This window comes from Talpa occidentalis, unplaced genomic scaffold, assembly GCF_014898055.3.
Source record: "Talpa occidentalis isolate TD23 unplaced genomic scaffold, MPIMG_talOcc4v2.1 talOcc4.5, whole genome shotgun sequence".
Lineage (NCBI taxonomy): Eukaryota > Metazoa > Chordata > Mammalia > Eulipotyphla > Talpidae > Talpa > Talpa occidentalis.
Genome location: NW_023604861.1, coordinates 138,277,743 through 138,299,589, shown reverse-complemented (window position 1 = coordinate 138,299,589; position 21,847 = coordinate 138,277,743). Strand labels below are relative to the sequence as shown.

Sequence of the window (21,847 nt, the reverse complement as noted above, 5' to 3'; positions counted from 1 at the left end):
CGGGTCAGCCCGCGAGCCCCGCCGCAGCCACCGGAGCCCGGAGACGCCCCGGGCGCGCCCCGCCCCGCGCCCGCCGCCCGGAGCGCTCGCCTGGCCGCCCGGTGTGGTGCGCGCGAGCGGGCGCTGGACGCGGGTGACGGTTCCCCGCGGCTCGTGCGCAGAGCCCGAGGGGGGGCGGGGGGCGCAGGAGGAGCCTCCAACCGCTGTGCCCTGGCCCCGGGGTCTGCTCCCTGCGGCCGCTCTCCCGGCTCCCCGGCCCTTCTGCTCCGCGGACCCCACCCCAGGCGGGCCCTGGGGCTCCACACCACGCCCCGGCTTCCACCGCCCCCCGCGGCCCCAGGCCCCAGCAGCTGCTTCCAAGGCCCGCGCGGACCCGGCTCACACCCCTGGGCCACCCGCCCCTGGCGGCGCCCCGGCTGCAGGTGCCCCGGGGCCGCCCCTGCCCGGCCCTGCCTGGGCGGGTGAAGCCCCGAAGCCCCGACGCGCTGTCCCGTGAGGGTGGCCGGCGCATCCCCGCAAGGCCGGTGCCCTGGCCCTTGTTTAGTGACATTTATGCAGCTATTCGAATTTTTTATTCTGTTTTGACTCATTAACTAGTGTTTTTAAGAATGATTTCAAGTCAAGTAGATAAAAAAAAATCCCTGGGAAACTGTCAGAAACATTAGAATGGAGATGAAGACCCGAGGTGTGTGACTGCATGAACCCGGACTCAGCTTGGCCTTACGCTTAATATCTAAGGAAATGACATTTTCTGCCCCGAGGACCTACTGCAGATGTGCATGGATGGGCTCAGGGCCCTAGGAGACGCAGGTGCCTTTAGCTCTTAGAGAGCAGGATCATGTCTATCCTTGAGCAGCTTGACCTTCAGGCACTGAGGGCACAGAGGGGCGCGCACCCGTGTGGCCCAGGTGAGAACGGGAGACTCTTACTCCCTCTCAAACACTCGCGGCCAGTGTCGCGTCCTCCTGCCTGTTCCTGGCCCCTCTTCCAGGCTGCCCGGTCCTATTAGTCAGCTGGGGCTGCCGTAATAAAGCATGGCAGACCCAGTGGCCTAGACAACACACGGGGTTCACGGAGCTCTGAGAGGAAGCGCCCTCCCACTGTGTCCTCCTGGCCTTTCCTTTCTGTAGCCCCCCAGGTGTCTTCCTGCCTCCAGATTTCCTCTTCTAATAGGAGCACCTGTCAGATTGGGTCAGGATCCACCCTGGAGGCCTCTTTTTCACCGTAACCACCTCATTAAGGGAGGCTCACATCCAGGGTGCTGGGCAGGCAGGGCCTCAGCCTCCGAACGGAGGACACGGTTTAGCCCCTGAGCTCCACACGGCTCTGGGCTCGGAGCCTCTCTCCCGAGGTGATCTGAGTGGTGCGTGAAGTCAAGTTTTCACTCCCCGCGGTCTCCACTCTCCCGTCGGTCTGGGCGCCCTGGAGCCCCGTGGTGGTGAGCGGCAGGTCCCTGGGTCTGCGATGTATTTAAACACACACAGGTTCTCAATTCTGTAAATGAGGGAAATAAGTCCATTCAACAATGATGTTACAACCGGTAAATAGGGGAAGTGAAAGAGTCTGAAGTGTTTGCAAAACACACAGGGAAGGAAGTGCCAGGCTTCCAAGACATTCCCACAAATCAGAGGTTAGAGCACAGAAACCTCAATACAAAATTGGGCAGGCAGTTTGAACAGGTGAACAAGGAGGACACCGGTGGCTAATGCATGCAAGATGCTCGGCCCTCTAGTGATCAGGGCTAGAGAGTGAGCCCCAGGGAGCTACCTGAGGGATGGCTGACATGGAACCAGAGAGCAAGCACATCAGAAAGGGGCGGTGCCAATTGTGGGGCACCCGGGACCCTCAAAGTTTGGTGGTAAGAGGGTTCCATTGGTTTCCCATTGGTTCAACCACCATGGGAAACTCTTCAGGGTATTTCTAAAGCATGCATGCATGCATGCTCCCCATGAACCAGGGGTCCTGCTGCGCCTGGGCATAGACCCAACATAAATGCAGACCTCTCTGCACCAAAAGGGGCGGACAGGGCTCTCAGCGCTGCAGCGAAGTGTTGCAAACGTCGCATCATAGGGCGACCGCATGGACCGCAGGAAGTGCTGGAGCCGTGTGATGGTCGGAAGTAGCCAGGCGGATTCCACAGCCTCTTGGTGACCTCCTGCCCAGCGGGGGGCAGTGCCCGAGGGGTGAGCGGGTGTTGGCAATCGGCAGTTACCTGTTGGGTCTGGATGTCTGCAGAGGCAGGCTCCAGTGCAGCAGGGAGCCTGGCTGAGGAAGGCGCCACCCTGCTTCGGCGGCTGTGGCTTCCATGAGGCTTCAGCCCGGAATGTAGCTCCCTCCTCTCCACCGCTAGCAAGCAGACGCCTCTGCCCCCTTGTTCCACGGAACAGGAAGGGCTTGGGGTTTATCTTGAGAAAGCTCTGCCGACGGTGGCCCTCGGCAGGCCTGTGGCGGTCAGGCTGGTCCCCAGGGCCTCAGTTTCTATTTCGTTACGAGCCTCAACAGGCACTGACGCCCGCAGAATCCGAGCCTGGGGCTCTAAGGCACGCGCCCCACATAATTCAGTCAGTCCCGGGGCCAGTGCACCCGCGCTGAGCCGGCTCCAAGCCACGTCCGGACGGACACACAGATGTTCACAAGCATCCAGGGCACCCGACCCTTGTGAGCTCTTTGCCAAAAGGGACTTGGACTTATTTATTTCGTTTCTATCTAGCGATGCCGTGTCTGTGACGCGGGAGGCCTCGAAAACTGCCTTGGAAGGGAAGAAGGGACAGGAAGGCGCGAGAACGCCTGGCCGCACGGGCGGATGAGCTGACGAGCTGGTGCATGAAGACAGGAAGCTGCTCGGGCAGAACAGACATAGGAAGCAACAATGAAAAATGCCGTGATGGCAGCGCCGTTCCGGGCCTGGGCCCCCCGGCGTGAGAAGCCAGCGGGTGTCCAGGCCCGCACCTGCCGCCTTGCTAGCGCCGGGAGGCTGCTCTGGTGTGTTGCGCCTGAGACGCCCAGCGCTAGTCCTCGGGATGCCCCTGAATCCGTAAACACCCCCCGCGAGTGAGACCTCCTACCAGAACCCCAGGTGTGGCAGCAAGGTCAGGCAGGTCATGGGTTCACCCTGGGTTGCCCAACACAGGCTGAGCCTGCGCTTGACCCTTGACACGTTTTCCTGGGAAGCCTCTGCCAGGGGGCAAGTACTGCGCTGCTTGAAATGTAAACCGGTTGGGTTTCCTTTCTCTCCGCGCGTGACTGAGCCACGCCAGCACTTGCGCGTGAGTCACAGCCGGGTGAGTCCAGCCGCTGAGGCTGCGCGGGGCTGGCCCCGGCCCTCCTTGCATACCTGGCGATCCTGGCGCAGGGGACAGTTGTTTGGCTGAATTTGTTTTTGGTTTCCTTTCTAGGTAAAGTGAAAATCACCTTGTTTCCATTCTGGAATAATAGCAGGAAGCCCCGACTGACCCTTGGAATTTTCCAGGCTCCATTCCAAGTGATTTACTTCAGTGAGAATTTTTAGTCTTCCCAAGACTCCCGTGAGGAGACCCAGGCTGGCAGCGCAGCCGGAGACCAGAGGCATCAGCGCCTCGCCCGAGCGGGTGGCAAGCCTGGTGTGCAGCTCCAGAAGCCAGGACACCCCGGTTTCCTGCGCTCAGACCCTGGGGGAGGAGGCACACAGCCTGGGGGCAACGTGAACAGCCCTGTCTGAGAAAGCAGTAAAACTAACCCCGAGCGTCTCGCCCGCTGAGACGCAGCTTAGCACAGCATCCGGCTTCTTGTTGCTCGGAAGGCTGCAGACTCCTGGCCGGCCGGGAGCGAATGCAAGCTGCGGAGGCTGGGAACAGCTCGTTCCCAGATCCATTCACATGCCGTCCAGGAGGCAACAACTGCAAGAATGAACCAAGCAGACACCCTCTCCTCGGTGACGGCCGCGGAGCAGCGCCTCGCAGGGAAGGGGCGGGCGGCGCTGGGCCCGGTGGGGAAGGCGAATGCCGGCCATGGTGATGCCCGGGGCCGTGAGCCCGACCGCACAGCACGTCCCAGCCAGCGCGGCTGTAGAGAAACGCAGGGAGACGTGAACATGTGTGTTCCAGGGCCCTCGAGGGACATCAGTGAAGCAGGAGGAGGGCGCCAGCCGGTCGGCTCCACACACTCTCTCTGCCCGCTCGGGGTCTGCCCCTCCGCGCTCTCTGGGCCTCAGGATGAACTTGGCTGAACCCGTACGGGACGGACAGGGCAGAAGCCTTAGGGGGGGCCCTTGTGTGCAAGACCCCCCATTCCCGAGGGGGCATGTCAGGACGGCAGTGTCCCCGGAAGGCCGTGTCCGCAGAGGCGGCCCCTGACCAGAGATGGGCTGGGGCCACATCCTGGCTCGTCTTGGCCGGGCTCCAACTTTCGTTTTCTTGAAGGGAAAAATGAAACTTGCGCTCAGCTGAGAGGCAGGCAGAGGGTGTGTCCGTCATCTGGTGACAGGTGCTCGGTGCATATAAACACCTGGGCCACGGGGCAGCCACATTCCTGCCACCATGTGGGTGCTGGTGGCCCCGGCCTTCGCCGGGAAGCTGCTGGGCGCCCTGTGGAGCAGCCTGCTCCCCCTGCTGTCCTGGCTCCGGGCCACCTTCTGGCTGGCGGGGACGGGGACCAAGCAGCCGCAGCCACTGCCGGGCGGCGCAGGGGCAGAGGCGTCCGCGGAAGAGGCAGAGGCCGAGGGCCTGGCGACCACCACCCCCACCAGCGTCAACTACCACTTCACCCGCCAGTGCAACTACAAGTGCGGCTTCTGCTTCCACACGGCCAAGACCTCCTTCGTGCTGCCCCTGGAGGAGGCCAAGAGGGGGCTGCTGATGCTGAAGCAGGCAGGTGAGCCCTGGCCCGGGGGGTCAGGGGGCGCGTCTCCGGGGTCCCTGCCCGCCACTCTGCGAGGACTCAGCCTCCGGAGGTTGAGCTGGGCACACGCCAAGGCCTTCTGGGCACAGACCCTGCTGCGGGGCAGTGGGCAGGCCCACCCCGTCCCCTCCTGCAAGTCCCAGGGTGCAGACGTGGGTCCCCCCAGGCCACCCAGCTTTGGGAAAGAGGCCGGTTGGGGAGGTGTTTGTCCAAAACACCTGTGGGTTGAGAGTTCCCAAAACTGCCAGAGGCGAGGGGGCAACAGAAGCCGAGCCCTGGACCACTGAGGGCCTCTGTTCACTTCCCTTTGTGGGCCGATTTCTGTCCCCCTGGCCTGAAAGGGTAGGGAGACTGATCAGACTCGAGTACACAAGGCCTCTCCGCTCTTGGGCTTGCTCACTCTACCTGTCCAGTGCCAGGGCCGCAGGTCCCCCAAACCTGTGCTCCCTCACCCCTCGTCTGCCGAGGCACCACTTCTCTCCACTGCTTAGTTGTGTAAGAACCTGCCTGGCAGGCGCAGAGCTCCCGGGCTTCAGCATGAGCTGGCCAGGGGGACCGCAGAGCCAGGGGCCACAGCCCTGCAGTTCAGCCCCCGGCGGGGGACGGAGTGGATAACAGAGCTGGGGGGAGAGGCCAGGGTGGCCAGGCTGGGAGGTGCCCCAGGCTGAGCCCAGACACTGGCGACAGAGAGTGCAGGGACCGTCGCCCCCAGGGCAGGCACCGGCCTGTTTTCTCCAGCACAGAGTTTGCTGCGTGTTGTGGGTGGAGATGACGGCACTTGCAGCCTGGGGGTCACTGGCCCCGTGCCCCGAGGCTCTCTGTGCTCCCCGCAGGCCCCGGTCAGAGCTGCATTGCCCTCTCCGAGCAATGGGTCCGCGGCAGCCCATCCGGGTCGCCGCTGCCCCAGCACACCCTCTCACTACACACACCCTCTCACCAGCCCGAGCCAGGACCCCCTGCAAGGCCCGTGGTGACATCAGCGTCTCCCAAAGCCTGTGTCCCCAGAGCTCTGGGCTCAGCTGGGGCCACCTTCAAGCCCGGCCACCCTGGCCTCTCCCCAGAGCTCTATCGCCCCCTGCCCCACAGTGGCCTAAAGAAGCGCCACGATGCCCGGCGTCCCGAGGGTGGACGGACCCGGCTGCCGAGGGCGCCCTCTTCCCTGGCACTGGACTTTGCGCTGCTGTTTTGTTTCTCCTACCCGGGCCCCCAAAGAGCTTGCATTCCAAAGTCGAGGCTTAGCACCCGTGCGTCTCTACACCCAGGACAACATCTAGGAAGCCACAGGGGCCTAAAGCGTGTCTTGGTGATGAGCGAACACGAGGTAAAGAGGCTGGAGGAGCCTCCATGGGCGTGCGCCGCCCTTGGCCCTCTGGGCACACCGAGACGCCAACCATCCCTGGTGCCAGGGTGATGATCTTTAAAATGCAGCCAATCATAGCTCCTATGCCAGCCTCGAAAAGTGGTTGCAAGGCATAAATCAGTGTATGCTGATGTGTTTGTATAAATAATAAATTGTCCTAAGGGGTGATAGTACTTTTATATCGTGGCCTCTCAGCGTTCGGTTAGTAAGATCCAAGTGGATTCAGATGGCTCGGTGTGTTTGTGACTGTAATGAGATTTCTGGCTGGTGGAGGAAAGTATATTTTTGGTTATGATTGAAAATTTAAATTTGCATTACAAGTTAAATCAAACATATTTCAATGCAAACTATTTTTTAAATGAAAATGTCCTACTTTGGCTAGAAATGCTGCAAAAAGAAGTATCACTTGCTGCTCAGACTTCTAAGCTGAGAGGCGCACAGGGAGGTGGCCCCTGAGTACCTGCTGGCCTGTGCTGTAGCCCGTGGGCACCTGCCTGGCCCCTGAAGGCCATCCGTGCCCGTCCTGCCCTCCAGCATCTCAGTCTTCGTCCTCACGCTCAGCGCCTGTGGCTCCGGCCGGGCCCGGCCTTTTTTCTCAGCTGGCCCCACGGCAGGGGGCTCCTCCGAGTCACAGCCTTGTGGAGAGAACTGAGAGGTCCTGCCCGGTCGGCCTGCCAGGCCTCCCTCTGGGGTTAGATCTTGAGTAACTCATTGAACCTTCCTGGACTCAATTCCTGCTACTGAGAACCAGGCTGGTGCCTTCCTCTGCTGTGAGCATAAGGGTGTTCTGAGCACGCTGCCGCAGGGGAAGTGCGGGGTGCAGAGAGCACCTGGGAAGAGCTGCCCAGCCCCTGGGCGCAGAGGAGGGGGCTTAGGGGTGAGGGGGGCATGAAGGCGGGGAACAGTGCAGCTGCCCACAGGGAGGCCGGGGGAGGGGAGAACAGGCTGGGGGTGGAGCAGCCTTTCATGTGGCTGCTGAGGACAGGGACAGAAAGGGCAGGGCAGGCCGGCTTGGGTCATGTCAGCAGAGCCTGGCCAAGGGGCCGCTGGCCGTGCAGAGAGGGGTGGCCATTGTGGGGGCAGAGTGAGGCTGGGGGGCGGGGTTGACTGACTTGCTAGCTCAAAAAGAGCTAAACAGCCTCAAGCCAGAACCTTGAAAAACTGGGTCAAGACAGCATCATAAAACATTTTCAGGCGACTGCACAGGTGGAATGGTCAGCCCAGGGGCTGGCACTCGTGGCTGCACGGCAGGCTGGGCGGGGGCACTGACGCACGTCCCGGGGACCTGGTGGCCCTGGTGCCCGGCCCTTCCCGAATGCCCAGACCCTCTGCGCTGCTGCTGGCACTTCTGCCACCTCCCTCCAGCCGGCCTGTCCATGCTCTGGCGGGCTGATGCTCCTCTGAGCTTAGATTCCAAACGGTCCATTTCTGGGGCTCGTCCCCATGCCCCTGTCCGTGTTTGGAGCAGGCAGGGCTCTCTTTCCCGCCTGAGGGTGCTGCCTCAGGCCTGCGGCCTCAGTGCCAGCTGCTGGGCTCGTCCTGGGGTGACGTGCAGGAGCAGCCGTCCCTGCTTCCCCAGTCTCTGCGCAGTCCCCAGGCGGCGCTCCTCTGGCTTCTGTGCAGCCGTCCTCTGTGCGGCTCACCACCCGCAGCACCACTGTGCTCTGTCAGCCAGGAAGAGCAGACAGGCTGCAGGAGATGTGTTCCCCGGGCCTGGTACATGCTCTGGTAACTCCCTGAGTGTGCTGAGGGGCTGGGCCTCCGGGACCTTGACATCTTTTTATGTCATTTTGTTGTAGAGCAACCCCGATACAAAACGGGGTGCCTGACTGTGGGTCCTCACCCGCGCCCTTCAAAGGACTTATCAATGCTCTCCTGCAGGCACACGCGAAAGGTTAATAAAAGGTTTACTGACAAGGGAAGGGGAAATGAGGAAATGTACAGCTCTGGGAGAAAAGTGGGAGACAAAGTTTTCAATGAGTCCTACCCGATCCGCCGATCAGGAATCCCAAAATGGCGCTCTCAGAGTTGGCCGCCAGCCAGGAGCGGTGAAGCCAGGCGGCGAGCGATCGCGAGCCAGAGAGAGCCCAAGGCCCACGTGTTTGGTTTTTATATCCAACCTGGCTGCCCAACTCCACCCTCAGGTCCCAGCCACCCTCCCTTGGTGGTGATGGGATGTGTCTTTCCCAGAGTCTTGATGGCTTTAGTCTGGAGTGGGGGTGGGGTCCACAAAGCCTGTATGGGATTATCTCAGGACATCATTTCCCCCTAACAATTCCCCCCTTTCACTTTTTGCCACCATTTCCATGGTGATGAAGATCAAACATATGGATGCTGGGATACAGTCTCAGATGAAAACTTTCCAGGGTTCCAGTCTGAAAGAAAACGAATCCCTCCAGGTAGTGTCCATTGTGGAAAGCGAAAGTCCTACAGTCCTGGAAAAACAGTTCATCAGTCCCAGCCGAAAGAAAACATCTGGAGGCATTAGCCAGAACAAGACAGCAGATATGTCAAAAACCACAGGAAAAAAAAATCTTAAAATGGTTCAACTTATGTAAAAACAAATTCTCTCAACCTTGATCCCAAATTTTTAAACAGCATAGTAAGGCCACCATAGATATGGTGGAATAAAAATTAAAAGGGGGGATTGTAACAGGGGGGTCCCCAGGAAAGGGGGAGGTTCCCTGCCCCACCCAAGGGAGGGTGGAGCTGAGCAGGAAGAGGAGAAGCTGCAGAGGAGACTGAGGAAGGAAGGAAGCAGGATGGAGCCAGGAGACCTGGAGGAGGTGCGTGGAGCCTAGAGACACGTGAAGAAACTGCGCTTGTCTTTTGGTCGTGGACGGGGTGACACAGATGTGGGTGAGACCCGTGGGGAGGTGACCATGGCGGCTTTTATCTTGATGTTGATTTTGCTCTTTTCCTTCCGGGCTTATCCGGTTGTTTGTGACCCTTTGCTGTGGGTCCCCACTGGAAGATGTTTTAGACTTGTGGCAGGCGGCTTTGGGGCCTTGCTCTGGGCCAATCCCATTTGGATGGAGTTTTACCCACGAGGGGACGGGTAACTTTGGGTGCTTCATTTAGAAACTAGACTCTTTGCCTTACCTGTATTGTTTCCTAGTTTTATTAAAGTTCCTTCCCATTAAAGTCTCCTATGTTTTGTGTTGATGCGGCGGATGGCAGAACCCATGTAGAATAGGCAGGTTTGCGGGGTTTGGGCTGCCCCTCTCCCTGCCCTATAACAATTTCCGTTGCTGCGAGGAAAGGATGTTTGGGAACTGTGTGTGGGGCAGAAGGTGGAAGAAAAGCTTCCTGTGGGCTTCTCACAGGCATGGAGAAGATCAACTTCTCCGGGGGAGAGCCGTTCCTGCCCGAGCGCGGCGAGTACCTGGGCCAGCTGGTGAGGTTCTGCAAGGAGGAGCTACGCCTGCCCAGCGTCAGCATCGTGAGCAACGGCAGCCTGATCCGCGAGAGCTGGTTCAAGGCCTACGGTGAGCTGCGGGCGTGCCTGCCCTTCCTAGGCACAGGGCCAGGCCTGGGGGGGGGGGGGGAGGCCAGCCTGAGGGGCTCTTGCTAATCTCTTCCCAGCTGCCTGCAGCCTGGGTGGTGCTCCAGGGCGGGTGGTGCTCCGGGGCGGGTGGTGCTCCTGAGCTCTGGGTCAACAAGCATGGCCAGAGCGATAGGGGGAGGCTGGCAAGCCCAGCCTCAGGATGCCCGGGGTCACCGTTAATTGCTGTTGCTCTTGGCTCTGCCGCTGGCAGGGAATCAACCCCTGACAGTTGTCAGCCCGACAGCCTCACTCTCCGCTTCCCATGCACGTTAATCTTTAAAACCAGTCACAGAAATAGCTGTTGTGCACCAGTCGCACGAGTGAATGAAGCAACTGCGTGAGGTGGGCACTCTTGCCTCTGGCCGCATGTGTGGATGCGGAAGAACTGAACTATCTGTGGGGCCTGGGCCAGGCTCATCGTGGGTCATTGCCAGGGGCTCCAGGCGGGTGGTCCGGGCCCCTTACAACTGACCTATTTTAGGGTTTGCTGAGAAAGCACCCCATCAGTTAGTCGTCTTTTCCCAAAACACTATGCCATTTGGGATGTATTGGAGAGCAGCCTCCGGGCCACTCGGGAGTTGTTTTTTTTTTTTTTTTTTTTTTTTTTTTTTTTTTTTTTTTTATAGAGGCATGTTTCTTCTTTATTTGTTTGTTTTCATTTATACATGCACTGGGTACAGTCAGAAGCGCGGGAGGGTGAGAGAATTCACCAGAGCCAGAGTGGGGAGCAGAGCAGGCAGAAGGACCGAAGCACACTGCTGAGGGGAGCAGCGGGCGGCAGGAGAGGTCTGCGCGCCATGTGGGACCCTCCTCCGGTGGCCGGGGAGCAGCCGGGATCGAACCGGCGCCAAGAGGTGCGGGCAGCTTCGCAAGCCAGCGCTCAACCGCTGCGCCACCGGGGAGGCCCTCGGGAGTTGTTTTAAATAATGGTCCATTTCCTGGCGCTGGCCCGGTGTGTGCCGGGTGCTTGGGGGCCGCTCCGCGGCTGGCCCTGGGGGGATGGAGACCGCGCAGGAAGTGGTGCTGAGCACGCTGGGCAGCAGCTCGTGGGCAGGGCTGTCTTTCTCCAGCTGTCATCCAGAGTGAGGTCTGTGACCTCACATGCGCCCCCAAACCGGGGTCAAACTTGCTCTGATGACAGAATTAAACGCGTTACTCAAAGAGCTCTCAGAGCCTGCGTTGCTATCACTTGTGAGTCGGTGGGAAAAGCTCAGCCCTTGGCAAAAAGCTGGCCCGAGTGCCCGGGGGAGGGAGCGCCTGTGCAGCGGAGATAAAGAGGGCACAGAGGGCAGGGCAGGAAGCCATGTCGCAGAGGCCAGCACGGCCCCGGGAGGACGCTTCTCCACATCCTTGCTCCTGTGGCCAACCCAGATGTGCTCCCGGAAGAGCTTTCCCCTCCGACTCCTCCGTCAAGCCGGTTCCTCGGCTCCATCCGTAGGGAACACAGCGCCCCCACTCGTCTCAGGTTCTGCGGTGAGAGGGCGAGTCAGGCATCCCAGGATGTCTCCAAGGAGCCCAGGACCTGCCCCATGGTGAGGCTCCTCCGCAGAGCAGCTCAAAGCAAATCAGTAAATGTTCCAGGTGTGGAGGAGCCTGTGCATCTGCCCTCCTCAGAAGGCCAGGCCGCCCCTGCAGGAGTTGATGGGGTACCTCGCTGAGGTGCGGTCACAGAGGTGCACTGAGGTGCACTGAGGTGTGGTCACACAGGTGCACTGAGGTGTATCCGCACAGGTGCACACACATGTGCGGCCTCAGAACAGTCAGGCGGGCAGTCTCCAATGCCTTGTGATAGGTGTGCATTTTTTCAAGATTATTTTACATGAATATCAGGTTAAATGTTCCAGCGAGTGTTAAGGACCTGAGAAAAAAATCTTTAAAAATTAAAACACACACAGGGCCTCCCCTGGTGGCGCAGCGGTTGAGCGCTGGACTACGAGGCTGCCCGCAGCCTCTGCAGTGCCAGTTCGATCCCCGGCCACTGGCGAGGGTCTCACAAAAATTAATTAATTAATTAATTAATTAATTAATTAAAACACACACAGACGCAAGGACGGGGCTCATTACAGTGAGGTAGAAACGGTTGGAGCGCTTGGCTCTCAGGTGGAAAACTCAACCCAGACCTTTGCCGCAGGTGAGTACCTGGACATCCTGGCCATCTCCTGCGACAGCTTCGACGAGAGTGTCAACGTCCTGATCGGCCGTGGCCAAGGGAAGAAGAACCACGTAGAAAATCTCCAGAAGCTGCGGACGTGGTGCCGGGACTACCGGGTGGCCTTCAAAATAAACTCCGTCATCAATCGCTTCAACGTGGACGAGGACATGAACGAGCAGATCCGCGCCCTGAGTCCCGTCCGCTGGAAGGTGAGGACGGGGGGTCACCCTGCTGCTCTGGGAGAGCCGCAGCCTCACAGGATACGGAGACCCAGACTCTGCCCCTTCTCTCAGCCTGATAACCTTTAAACAGCTTACCCGCTCTCTGCCTCAGTTTCCCTTCTGAAAACCAGAACTGATTCCCTTCTGGAATATTCTGGAATACTGGGCTGCGCCCAAGGGCCTGGGGTGTTCCAGTGGATATGTGCATAGAATCCCGACCCGGTGTGAACTGATGGCTGTGGGACTGGAGCTGCTCTGAGAGCCCCTGGTTTATCTGCGCGTAGATCAACGTTCTCCATGAACTCTGGGTTGAAGTCTGTGAAGAGGTGTGGGGTTCGTGAGCAGGGTCCCAGGGTTCTCTGGGGGAAAACTCCCCTTTCAGCGGCACACGGCGAGTTTTCCCAGCAGACCGGGCGCTGGCCCGGACACAGGCAGGTGCAGGCTACGCCTGCGGTGTGAAAGGACAGCTCTGCCAGGAGAGGGAGGAGCGAGAGAGGCGGCAGGAAGCTGCGGTGAGGGGGCGTGAGCCCGTGGGTCTGACCCAGGCTTTGGGCCACGCTGCCGTGACCCAGCTTCCAGCTCTGCCTTCGGGCGGCGAGGGCCTCTGCTCTGCCCACAGGACAGCCCTGACCGGCCTGGGGCTCAGGGCCTCAGCGGGGTCTGCCGGCAGGGCCGGAGCGAGCACAGAGGGCGCTGTTTTGATGACTAAATGTTGGCAAAATGATGCGTAAGTCCCCGGAGGGGAGGCCTCTGACCCAGGCTCAGGGCTGGGTGCCGTGCTCAGCTGCCACCCTCGGCCACCTGTTGTCACCCAGCTGCTCCTTCCAGGAGGTGGTTTCCTGGATGATGGAAACATGCCGGTAACCCCCATGCACACACATACCACACCGCGCACCCCACACCCCACGCATTTATTTCCTTACAAGACAGTCCCAGGAGGGTGGGTGGCGGGAGCTGCCCGTGTCAGTGCCACGCCAACACGCGCTCCGCCCGCAGGTCTTCCAGTGCCTCCTCATCGAGGGCGAGAACGCGGGGGCGGACGCGCTCAGGGAGGCCGAGAGATTCGTCATCAGCGACCAAGAATTCGAAGCCTTCCTGGAGCGCCACAGAGACGTGCCCTGCTTGGTGCCCGAGTCCAACCAGAAGGTCGGGGGATGCACCCGCCGGGGGGTCGGAACAGTGCTCCGGGGCCAAGTATCCCGGCCGCGCCTCCCAGCTGCGGGGCTTTGGAGGGGACCCCAGAGCGGGAGAGGGGCTGGCCGACAGTGGGGGGCAGGCGGGGGAGGGGAGCGGGGATTAGGACGCAGTGGACACGCCCTGGGGACGCAGACTGAAGACCTCGTCCTCGGCCTGCGGTGGGGAGATCAGCTTGGGGGCCACTGTCTGGGGAAGCTCCTGAGTCACCTTCGACCTTTCCACGAGGAAAAGAGACACAGGGCAGGCCTGCCAGGGTCTGCTGACTCTGCCGGGCACATAGACGCCCCTGGAAAGGCGAGCTGGGGGCACCACGGGAGGGACACACCAAAAGCCAGTTGGTGACAGGAAGGCTGGACCCCAAGTAGTCACACACACACTCACACACACACTCACACACACAAACACCACACACACACACACACACGGTAAGACAGAAACACAGAAAACAAGCCTGAAACTAAATGTGTGTTTCATTTCTCCTGCAGATGAAAGACTCCTACCTTATTCTGGATGAGTACGTGAGTATCTCTGGTGAACACGGGGCCTCCTTGCAGATTCGCGCGCGGCAGGGCCGGCTGGAGTCCAGCTGCACCTGACCCGCCCACGCAGGGTGGGCGCAGTGTGAGGAGTGCTCACAGCCCCACCGGCAGCTGGAACCCCAGCCCCCGAGTGGCCAATGCCACCAGCAGGGCCCCTGTGACACTGTCCTGGACCGGGACCCCGTCACATCAGCATTGGTTCCCCAGGTGCTGCAGCCCCCCTCAATGGGGGTCCCTGCTTTGTGGCGAGAGGGTGCAATTCCCCTCCAAAACCTCTACTATCCCTTCTCGGCTGCCTTGCGAGGGAGAAAGGCAATCTTCCCTTCTCAAAGGTGGAAGTGGTAGCTGGGGCCTCCTGGTGGCCTGGGGTGAAGCCTCAGTGCTGTCACTGAGTCCGATCCCGGCCAGGGAGTGACCACGGCACAGCAGACCTCTCCTGCTGTGCCCGCTGCTCCCCTCGGCAGTGTACTTCAGTCAGTCTGCCTGTTCTGCTCCCCACTCTGTCTCCGGTGAATCCTCTCACCCCCCTCATCTGGCCTGCACCCCAGCTGTCCTATGCAAAAAAGAAAAAAGCAAAAAGAAAGTCAGTAGCTTAGCTCTTCCCCGCCTTCCTGTGGTCTGGATTATAAGGCTTTGCCAAGATTTCTAACACAGGACAACAGTCCACTCTGAGACCTGTGGTTTTTTTTTCTCTTATTAGTTACTTTATTTATCAGTTAAACTAGTCATCTTCGTCCGTTGTCTGGTGACATCTAAAATAGAACAGGACAGCAGGCTTGAGAATTGCCGAGGACGTCGTAAACGTTAGTTTTGCTGGAGCAGGTGGCAGCTAGACTCAGGGCGGTGATGATGTCACACCAAATCACGATGTCACACCCTGAACCCCTGTAATGTCGGTGCCAGCTCTGCCTCAGTAAGAAAGGAAATGTGACATTTTCCCAGACATCACTAAAAGGAGAGCAAGACAGAGTCGGGGGTCGTACTTGTCCTGCGGCTGGCGCATCGCCGCGCTATCCTGTGACTTGGTGTCGCCTTGCTGTCCAGGGCCCGCGCTTCCCACCCGTCAGCCTTTTGTCCAGAAGAGAAGCGCTTCGTTCCGGAGCATGAGGGGGGGCGGGTGTCAGCGCAGGTGCAGGTGCTGGTCCTTCCAGGGAGAAGGGCCCAGCCTTACCCCGAGGTGGGATTTGGCAGGACCCTCTCTACCCGTCTCCCGTGTCCACACAGCGAGGCGGACAGAGTGGGCCTAAAATGTGCTTTGGAGGATTTTAAAACGTTTTGAGTCGAGGAGCTTCACGTGGGCTCATACGCCAAGGCCTGGCTCCAGCGCAGGTGACTCCTGCGGATCAAACCAAGACCCTGAGCACTCACGAGACCCTTTGAACTGGAGCCCCTGCCTCTGTCACTCTTTTCTGATCTCTCTCCCCTTTTTCCAAAGACTTGTTTGTGTCTACACCACCACACACGTGTGCACAGCCCTCATGCCAGCAACGGCGTCTACCCGCCGTCCCCCAAATGCCCCCGATGGGCCCCCGCCACGCCCTCTCTCCAGCTTAGAGTTTTAGAGCAGAACTCAGATGTCACATTTTGGAAGCCTTTCTTTGTCTTTCCCTTTTTTTAAAGATTTATTTATTTATGCACACAAGAGCTGGGGCGCAGGCCAGAGGTGTGGGGGTGAGAGGATTCACCAGAGACAGAGTGGGGAGCAGAACAGGCAGGCTGACTGAAACCCACTGCTGAGGGGAGCAGCGGGGAGACAGGGGAGGTCTGCCACACCATGTGGGTAGCTCCCTGGCCAGGGATCGAACTCGTGCTGCAGTAGCTGGCGATAGCTTCATACCCAAGGAAACCTTTCTTAATGAACTCCCCCGCTCCCCGCATGAAACGACATAGCCCTTCTGTGGCAGGTGTATAATTCTGTTTATCGAGGATTTAATTGATCAAATACGTGACGTGAGGAGAGGGGCTGGCTGAGTGGAGGATGGTGTGGAGCTGTTTCCTTTCTACGCCTCCGACCCCGACTCTTGGCAAACATTTACTGAATCATGCGGGATGAGCCCCCAGGTTGAGTCTGCGGGAGAGTCTATGGGCATATCCCAATGCCCGTCCTGAATTTCCTAGATGCGCTTCCTGAACTGCCAGAATGGGCGGAAGGACCCTTCCAAGTCCATCCTGGACGTTGGAGTAGAAGAAGCGATCAAATTCAGCGGATTCGATGAAAAGATGTTTCTGAAGCGAGGCGGGAAGTACGTCTGGAGCAAGGCGGACCTGAAGCTGGACTGGTAGGGCTGAGCGTGGCCCGCGCGGGGCCGCCCGGCAGCGGCGTGTGCGGAGTGTGGCGCGTTGGCCTCCAGCCGCCCCACCTGACCTCGGCCACCCTGACCCCCGCGTGCGCCGGCAACCCGCCCGGACACGCGGCGAGCCAAGCCGTGAGCCCAGCGCATCCGCTTCTTTGTGTTTCCGATTTTGGGTGTTCAGCTTTGTGTGGCGATTCCTTTCCATGCCGAAGCCTCCCCCGGCCTCCTCCTCCCGCAGAGCGCGTCCCTCCTGCTCACCCCTGAGGTGCCAGTTTCCACACTTGGAGAAACTGCCAAGTAGCTCCAGGTTATTTCTGCTGCCCGTGTGGCTTCTTCCTTTTCTACCTCCCGCCATTGCAGTCTCGGACTTTTGACCCAGAACCTTGGGAGCCGTCGGCAGGCCTTTAGAGGAGCACAAGCCAGGAGCTTGCCGGCCTGCGGAGTGCCTGGGGAGGGCCGGATGGTCGGTCTCCGGCCCCGCCGGCTACTCTGTTGCGCCCTTTCTCTGCAGAAATTCGCCGTAAAGCCAAGGAGACTTCATGGTTCCCGAGGAGCCGGAGGGGCAGGCGGTGGGTGGCTGCCTTCCGGCCGCGCTTCTGGGCCCACTTGAGTCAGAGGGTGGTCTCCACCTCTCTGGGATGGGAGCGTGCCGGGTGGGAAGAGCTGCTCTGAAAAAGGGGACGAAGGTGGTGAAGAGAGAATGTGCCCGGGTGCTCAGCCTCACGCCGCCGTTTCTCAGTGACCTGAGTCGCTTGGAATAAGGCCACGATGTAGGTCAGTCTGAGAATCCAGAACCTTCCTTTTCCAGCAGGAAGTTGGAGCTGCGCGAATGGCCCTGCAACTGGCTCAGGGGACACAATCGGCTCCTGTGGAAATATCCCACGCAGTTTGGGGACGTGACCTAGATGCCATCTCACTCTCCGGAAGAGGATAATTTCCCATCATTGTTGAATTGGAAAGAGCAGGCTCTAGAAAGCCGCGGCCGGGGTTCAGTTTATCCGCTGCAGCTCCGGGGTGGGTCGCCAGGTGGCGGCACACGTCCCGCGCGGGTCTGTTTCCGAGAGTGTGCAACTGCAAGCTGGGTTTTTGTGACTTTTTTCTCTCAGAAAAGATTTCCCTTTTTCAAATTTTAAGTCCCTCTAGTTCAGCTGCGTGGGTTTTTAAAACAAACTTTTTATTGTGCTTTGAAGAGGAAAATGAATTAGTAAGTTTCCCCCGTGGCCTGCAGGTGCACGAGGCAAGTCTTGACTGACAGCGGCGCGTGCTGCTGCCCGTCACGTTACTCAGCAAGAGGAAGTTCAGCGGAGGAAACATCACCAGCTCAAGGCCCCCGAGTCTGGTCAACAGTCGGTGTTTAGTCAGTTCTCTCTGCAGCCCAACTGGATAAAGCCTCGATTCTCAGGCTACAGCGAGTTTCTCGCCAGTCGAGGGAGACTTCTTCTCTCTCCCAAAGGTTGGGAGAAACAAAGCAAAGCAACAAACGAAATTCTTGCACTTCAGAAATAAGCTGTTGTAAACACACGCTCGGTGTTTGTACTTTTCTGTCCCGACTCCTTCTGTAGCTCATCAATTCAAGCGTTCAGGGCCGGCCGCTCTCCTGCGACACGGGTCATCATTGCTGCAACACACACCGTCCTAGCACCAGTGGAATTTTGCCTTAAGGGACTAGACGCTAATCGTATCATATTGATCGTAAAGGCACAACCAGCCTGCTAGTCAGGGCCCCGTGGCCGGAAGGTTGCCTGCTTTGAAGTGTCAAGATGGGTGAAGCCATCCTTCGAGTCATCTGAAATGTGGGCTCCTGTTCGCTCTTTCTCTGGAGTTTGGGGTCCAGTGCTGGGTGACTAGAGAGAGCAGGCGATGACACCAGCCAAGCGGCGGTGAGCTCTGCCAGGCAGGCGCGGCCGGGCACTGGCCATCCAGCTGTGGCTCCGCGGCTCTGTCCTGAGCGCAAAGGGAGCTTTCGGGGAAACATACCTGTGTTTTTCCTCCGTGTGATGGTCTTGAATGTTCGTCTGCTGTACTCTGTAAGATGCTGCAATATTTTAAAAATTTTATTGTATATCCTCTCTCAGTGGGTCTCCGTTGTGAAATGTCTCCTTCCCATGTGTTGAAAGTAACTGCAGGCCTCACACTCTCACTGCTGGGGCAAGTGCACGTTAGACACCAAGCTGTGGATCCTTCATCTGCACTTTCCGCACCTGGGCAGGGCGGCGCAGTGGTGCAGGCGCTGGGCCAGGAGGGATCCTGCCGGTGGCCGGCAGGACTGCTCTCCATGTGCTGCTGCTCTGGGAGTGACCAGGCCCGCTGTCCCCCACGGGCGGCTGCTCGGCAGAGGGCCACATAGTGCAGGGGTCACCTGCCTGGCACAGGGCTCCTGGCTGGCCCGCCAGCCCCTGCCACCCCCAAGGCCTCAGACTGGCCCTGCCTCTGTGCCACTGGCTGAGAGCAGGGGTGTCCAGGGCCTCAGAGCCCAGGGCTCCACACCCTGGTCCCCAAGTCTGCCTTGCGCTGGGTAGACTGGGCTGGCCCCCCACAGTCACGCCCCTGCAGTCCACCTGCAAGCACTGAATGCAGGGGGTGTGGCCCAGGCCCCCGCCATCAGGTGCCTGCCAGCCCCAGACTCGAGGACTGAGACCAGGGGCAGCCTGGGGCCCGGGGGCCTTGGCAGCCTTGTCTGGGGAGTGCGCCCAGTGACCGGGAAGGGTGGGGGGCGACACAAACCCGCAGTGCAAGGTCGGCTCTGACACGCTAAGGTGGGCTTCAAGACAGCAGGAGCCGTGCAATCCTCCCGGGCTCTAAGTATGTGTCCTGTGGCGTGCGCTTGACAAGCAGGCACAGCAGAATGAAGAAAATAAAAATTCCCCCTAATTGACCCACCCAGAGGGTCTGCCAGCACCTGTCGCGCCTCTCCACGTGCATATTTTTAATCAGGTTGGATTCATAATCAATTTTATTTCCCACATAGTGTCTTCTGAAGGCTTTTAAAGCCAATTAGCATTCCGATATTTTAATGAGAATAGCAAGTTTTAGCAATTCACACTAATAGATGAGGGGAGAGGCAGGGACAGTGCAGGGGCAGGAATGGTCACGGTGCAGCTTTTCTAGGATCCAGCAGACCGGGTGAAGGAGGAGTCAGAGTCCTCAGTGGTTTTGCAGGTTTTTACTGGGATTACCAGGTACACGGCAGGCAGGGGTGCCGGGGGCCGAGAGGCTGGCAGGCCTCCCAGCCCCCAGCAGGTCTTCACTCTGGGCTCTCCGGCCTTCTCTCGGCTTCTGCTTCTCTTGCTTCTTTCTCTGCTTTCGTCCGTTCTTGGCTCCTTCTTGGCTTCTGCTGGCGTCCCCGTGACGCCGCCCTTAAAAAAGCACAGTCTCAGCCCAGGTGAATCCCATCTACCTACGCCACACCCTACTCCAGGTGCCGCCATCAGGCATGCGTTCAGGACCGCAGGGATCCATCATCTAGCCTGATGGCGGGAGGGCAGACAAGCCTGACATTTTTCCTTACCCTACAGACATTCAAAAACCATAATTAATTTGAAAAAAAAAAAAAAGGCTGGTATTGGGTTTTGAGTAGTTTAGGTATTTGCGCATGACTGCAAGGGTATCTCCTGTTGTGGGGACTCACTGGCTCTGGGAGAGCCCCGCTGCACGGCATCTCCGAGCGGGGGAACGCCCAGAAGACAACTGTGCTCCAGCCAGGGCCTGTCCCTGGCCCCGCGGGGTCCGCCCTTCACCAAGCAATTCCCCTTGATTCTGACTCTTCCCAGCTGGAGGGAGGGTCAGATCCCACCCAAGGTTAAGGGCTCAGCTCCCCTGGTGCCTCTCTGCCCCCAGGTGACACCTGGTCTCCACTAATGAGCCACAGACCCAGGTTTCCTGGGCTCGCCCTTACCAGACGCACTTGCTGGAGGCCATAGAGGTTTCATCATTCAATGGCCAGTTTATCATGACAGGAAATAGCTCTGGAACCTTCCGAAAGCAGGGAAGCATGGGGCCAGGAATGGGGACGAGCCAGGAGCTTCCTCGCCCTCTCCAGGGGTGCCCCCTCCCCGATCTCCGTGGGCCCATCCGTCCACGCCTGCACGTCCACCCCACCCCAAGGGCACTAGCAGAGACGACCAGGGCCAGGGGCGTGCATCCTCCAGTGAGGCGGTGAGTTGCTGGTTTGGCCCTCAGCCCCTCCGCCTCCCCAGCCTCCCCTCCAGCTGGATCCAGCCTCTGCGAAAGCCTGGGTCTCCGTGTAGACGACTCGGCACAGGGCACGCGGGGCACCTCCATCCCCTGGGGGTTGCAGTCCTCACTGTCCATTCCTAAGTAGGAGCCCTCCAGGGCGTGGCCCCCCACTGGAATGGGGGATACAGCTTGCAGGACACCCAGGGCTTGGCAGAGCTGCCTTCATCTTCCGTGAGAGGCTGAGGTGACCTAGGGCTGCTCGGTGCCGCCTCCCGTCTCAGGGCCGCTGTGAATGTAACTCGGAGGGAGAAGCAGTGACGGGGTGCTGGCGGGAGGGGAGACCAGGGCCTGGCTTCATGCTGGCGTCCCCACACAGGCGCAGGGACAGCTTCCGAAGACGGCCGGGCCCAGCGTCTCCACGAGGCAGCTGATGAAACGGCAGCCCGGGCGGCAGCGGAGCAGGCTGGGGGTATTTAAGGTGTCCTGTCCGTGCGCACGGGAAGGGGCTGTGCTGGGGGGTGCAGGCGGCAGGTGGCAGAGGGGGCGAGCCGCGGAGAAGGTGGGGACAGGGGGGACGGGCCGTTTCGCTGGCTGCAGGAAGGAGCGGTCAGCTGGGGATGCCCAGCCTGCGGCGCCCTGGCCTGTGCTTTGTGCCCACCTGACTTATTTAGTGTCCCCCAGCTCCAGGCGCACCCCCCAGTGCCCGCGTCCTCTTCTGAGGAGGCGCTGGCGAGGGGAGGGAGGCGCGGGCGGGAGGTGACAGCTCAGAGCAGACGGGGCCAAGCTGGGTGGCGCCCCCGCCCCCCGCAGATCGCCCTCCCTGGGGCGGGGGAGCAGGCTGGGGGGGCCCTTCCTACAGGTGGGGGCTCTACAGCCGGCTGCGCGGAGGCTGGCGCTGCGGGCCGCGCCCCCTAGAGGGAGAGGTGGAGGCCCACCTGAGGCAACTCTCCCTCAGGGGTCCCCGCCTCCGGGAGCTGCACCCCAGGGACGGGCGGGAATCTGCCGGAGGTGCGTCCCCCGCGGCTGAGCGCGCTCGGGGCCCCTGTTGTCCCTGTGGGCGCCTCCAGGCGGCGGGGTGCAGAGACCCTCCACGGCGAGGTGAGGTCGGGGGAGCCCGGGCCCGGGGAGCAGGGCTGCCGCCTCGGCCGGGCGGCGCCCTTCGGACCTTGACCCCGCGGCCCGCGCTGCCCGGCGGTGTCCGGCCTCCCGGCGGCGGCTGCCCGGGGCGCAGGTCCAGCTGCGCCGGGGCCCTGCGCGGCGGCACCTGCCGGAGGGGGGGGGAGCGGGCCGGGCCGGGCCGGGGCGGGCGGGGGGGGGGGGGGGGGGGCGGGGGGCGGCGGGGCGCGGGGGGCGGGGCGGCGCGGCGGGCGGCAGGGGGCGCTGCGCGGGCGCGGGCGGGCGGGCAGCTGTGCGCCCCGAGTCTTTGTGCCGCTCGGCCGCCGCCCGCGCTCCGCCGCCGCGCGCCCCGCTGCAGGCGGGCGGGACC

The 21,847-nt window shown here is 60.4% G+C and overlaps 1 protein-coding gene across 7 annotated transcripts in view; it reads left to right on the top strand.

The window, feature by feature from the left end:
- The window catches only part of RSAD2 (radical S-adenosyl methionine domain containing 2), a 31,980-nt gene extending 15,773 nt beyond the window's left edge, over window positions 1-16,207 (top strand). For 2 of the 7 annotated variants that reach the window (XM_054701425.1, XM_054701426.1), the window contains 6 exons: window positions 3,396-4,848; window positions 9,562-9,723; window positions 11,914-12,143; window positions 13,152-13,301; window positions 13,838-13,870; window positions 16,010-16,207. In XM_054701425.1, the coding sequence (XP_054557400.1) occupies window positions 4,515-4,848; window positions 9,562-9,723; window positions 11,914-12,143; window positions 13,152-13,301; window positions 13,838-13,870; window positions 16,010-16,174 (1,074 nt within the window). In that variant the 5' untranslated portion in view covers window positions 3,396-4,514 and the 3' untranslated portion in view covers window positions 16,175-16,207. The other 5 variants (XM_054701421.1, XM_054701423.1, XM_054701422.1 and 2 more) reach the window with 5 other exon arrangements.
- The last annotated feature ends 5,640 nt before the right edge of the window (window positions 16,208-21,847 follow it).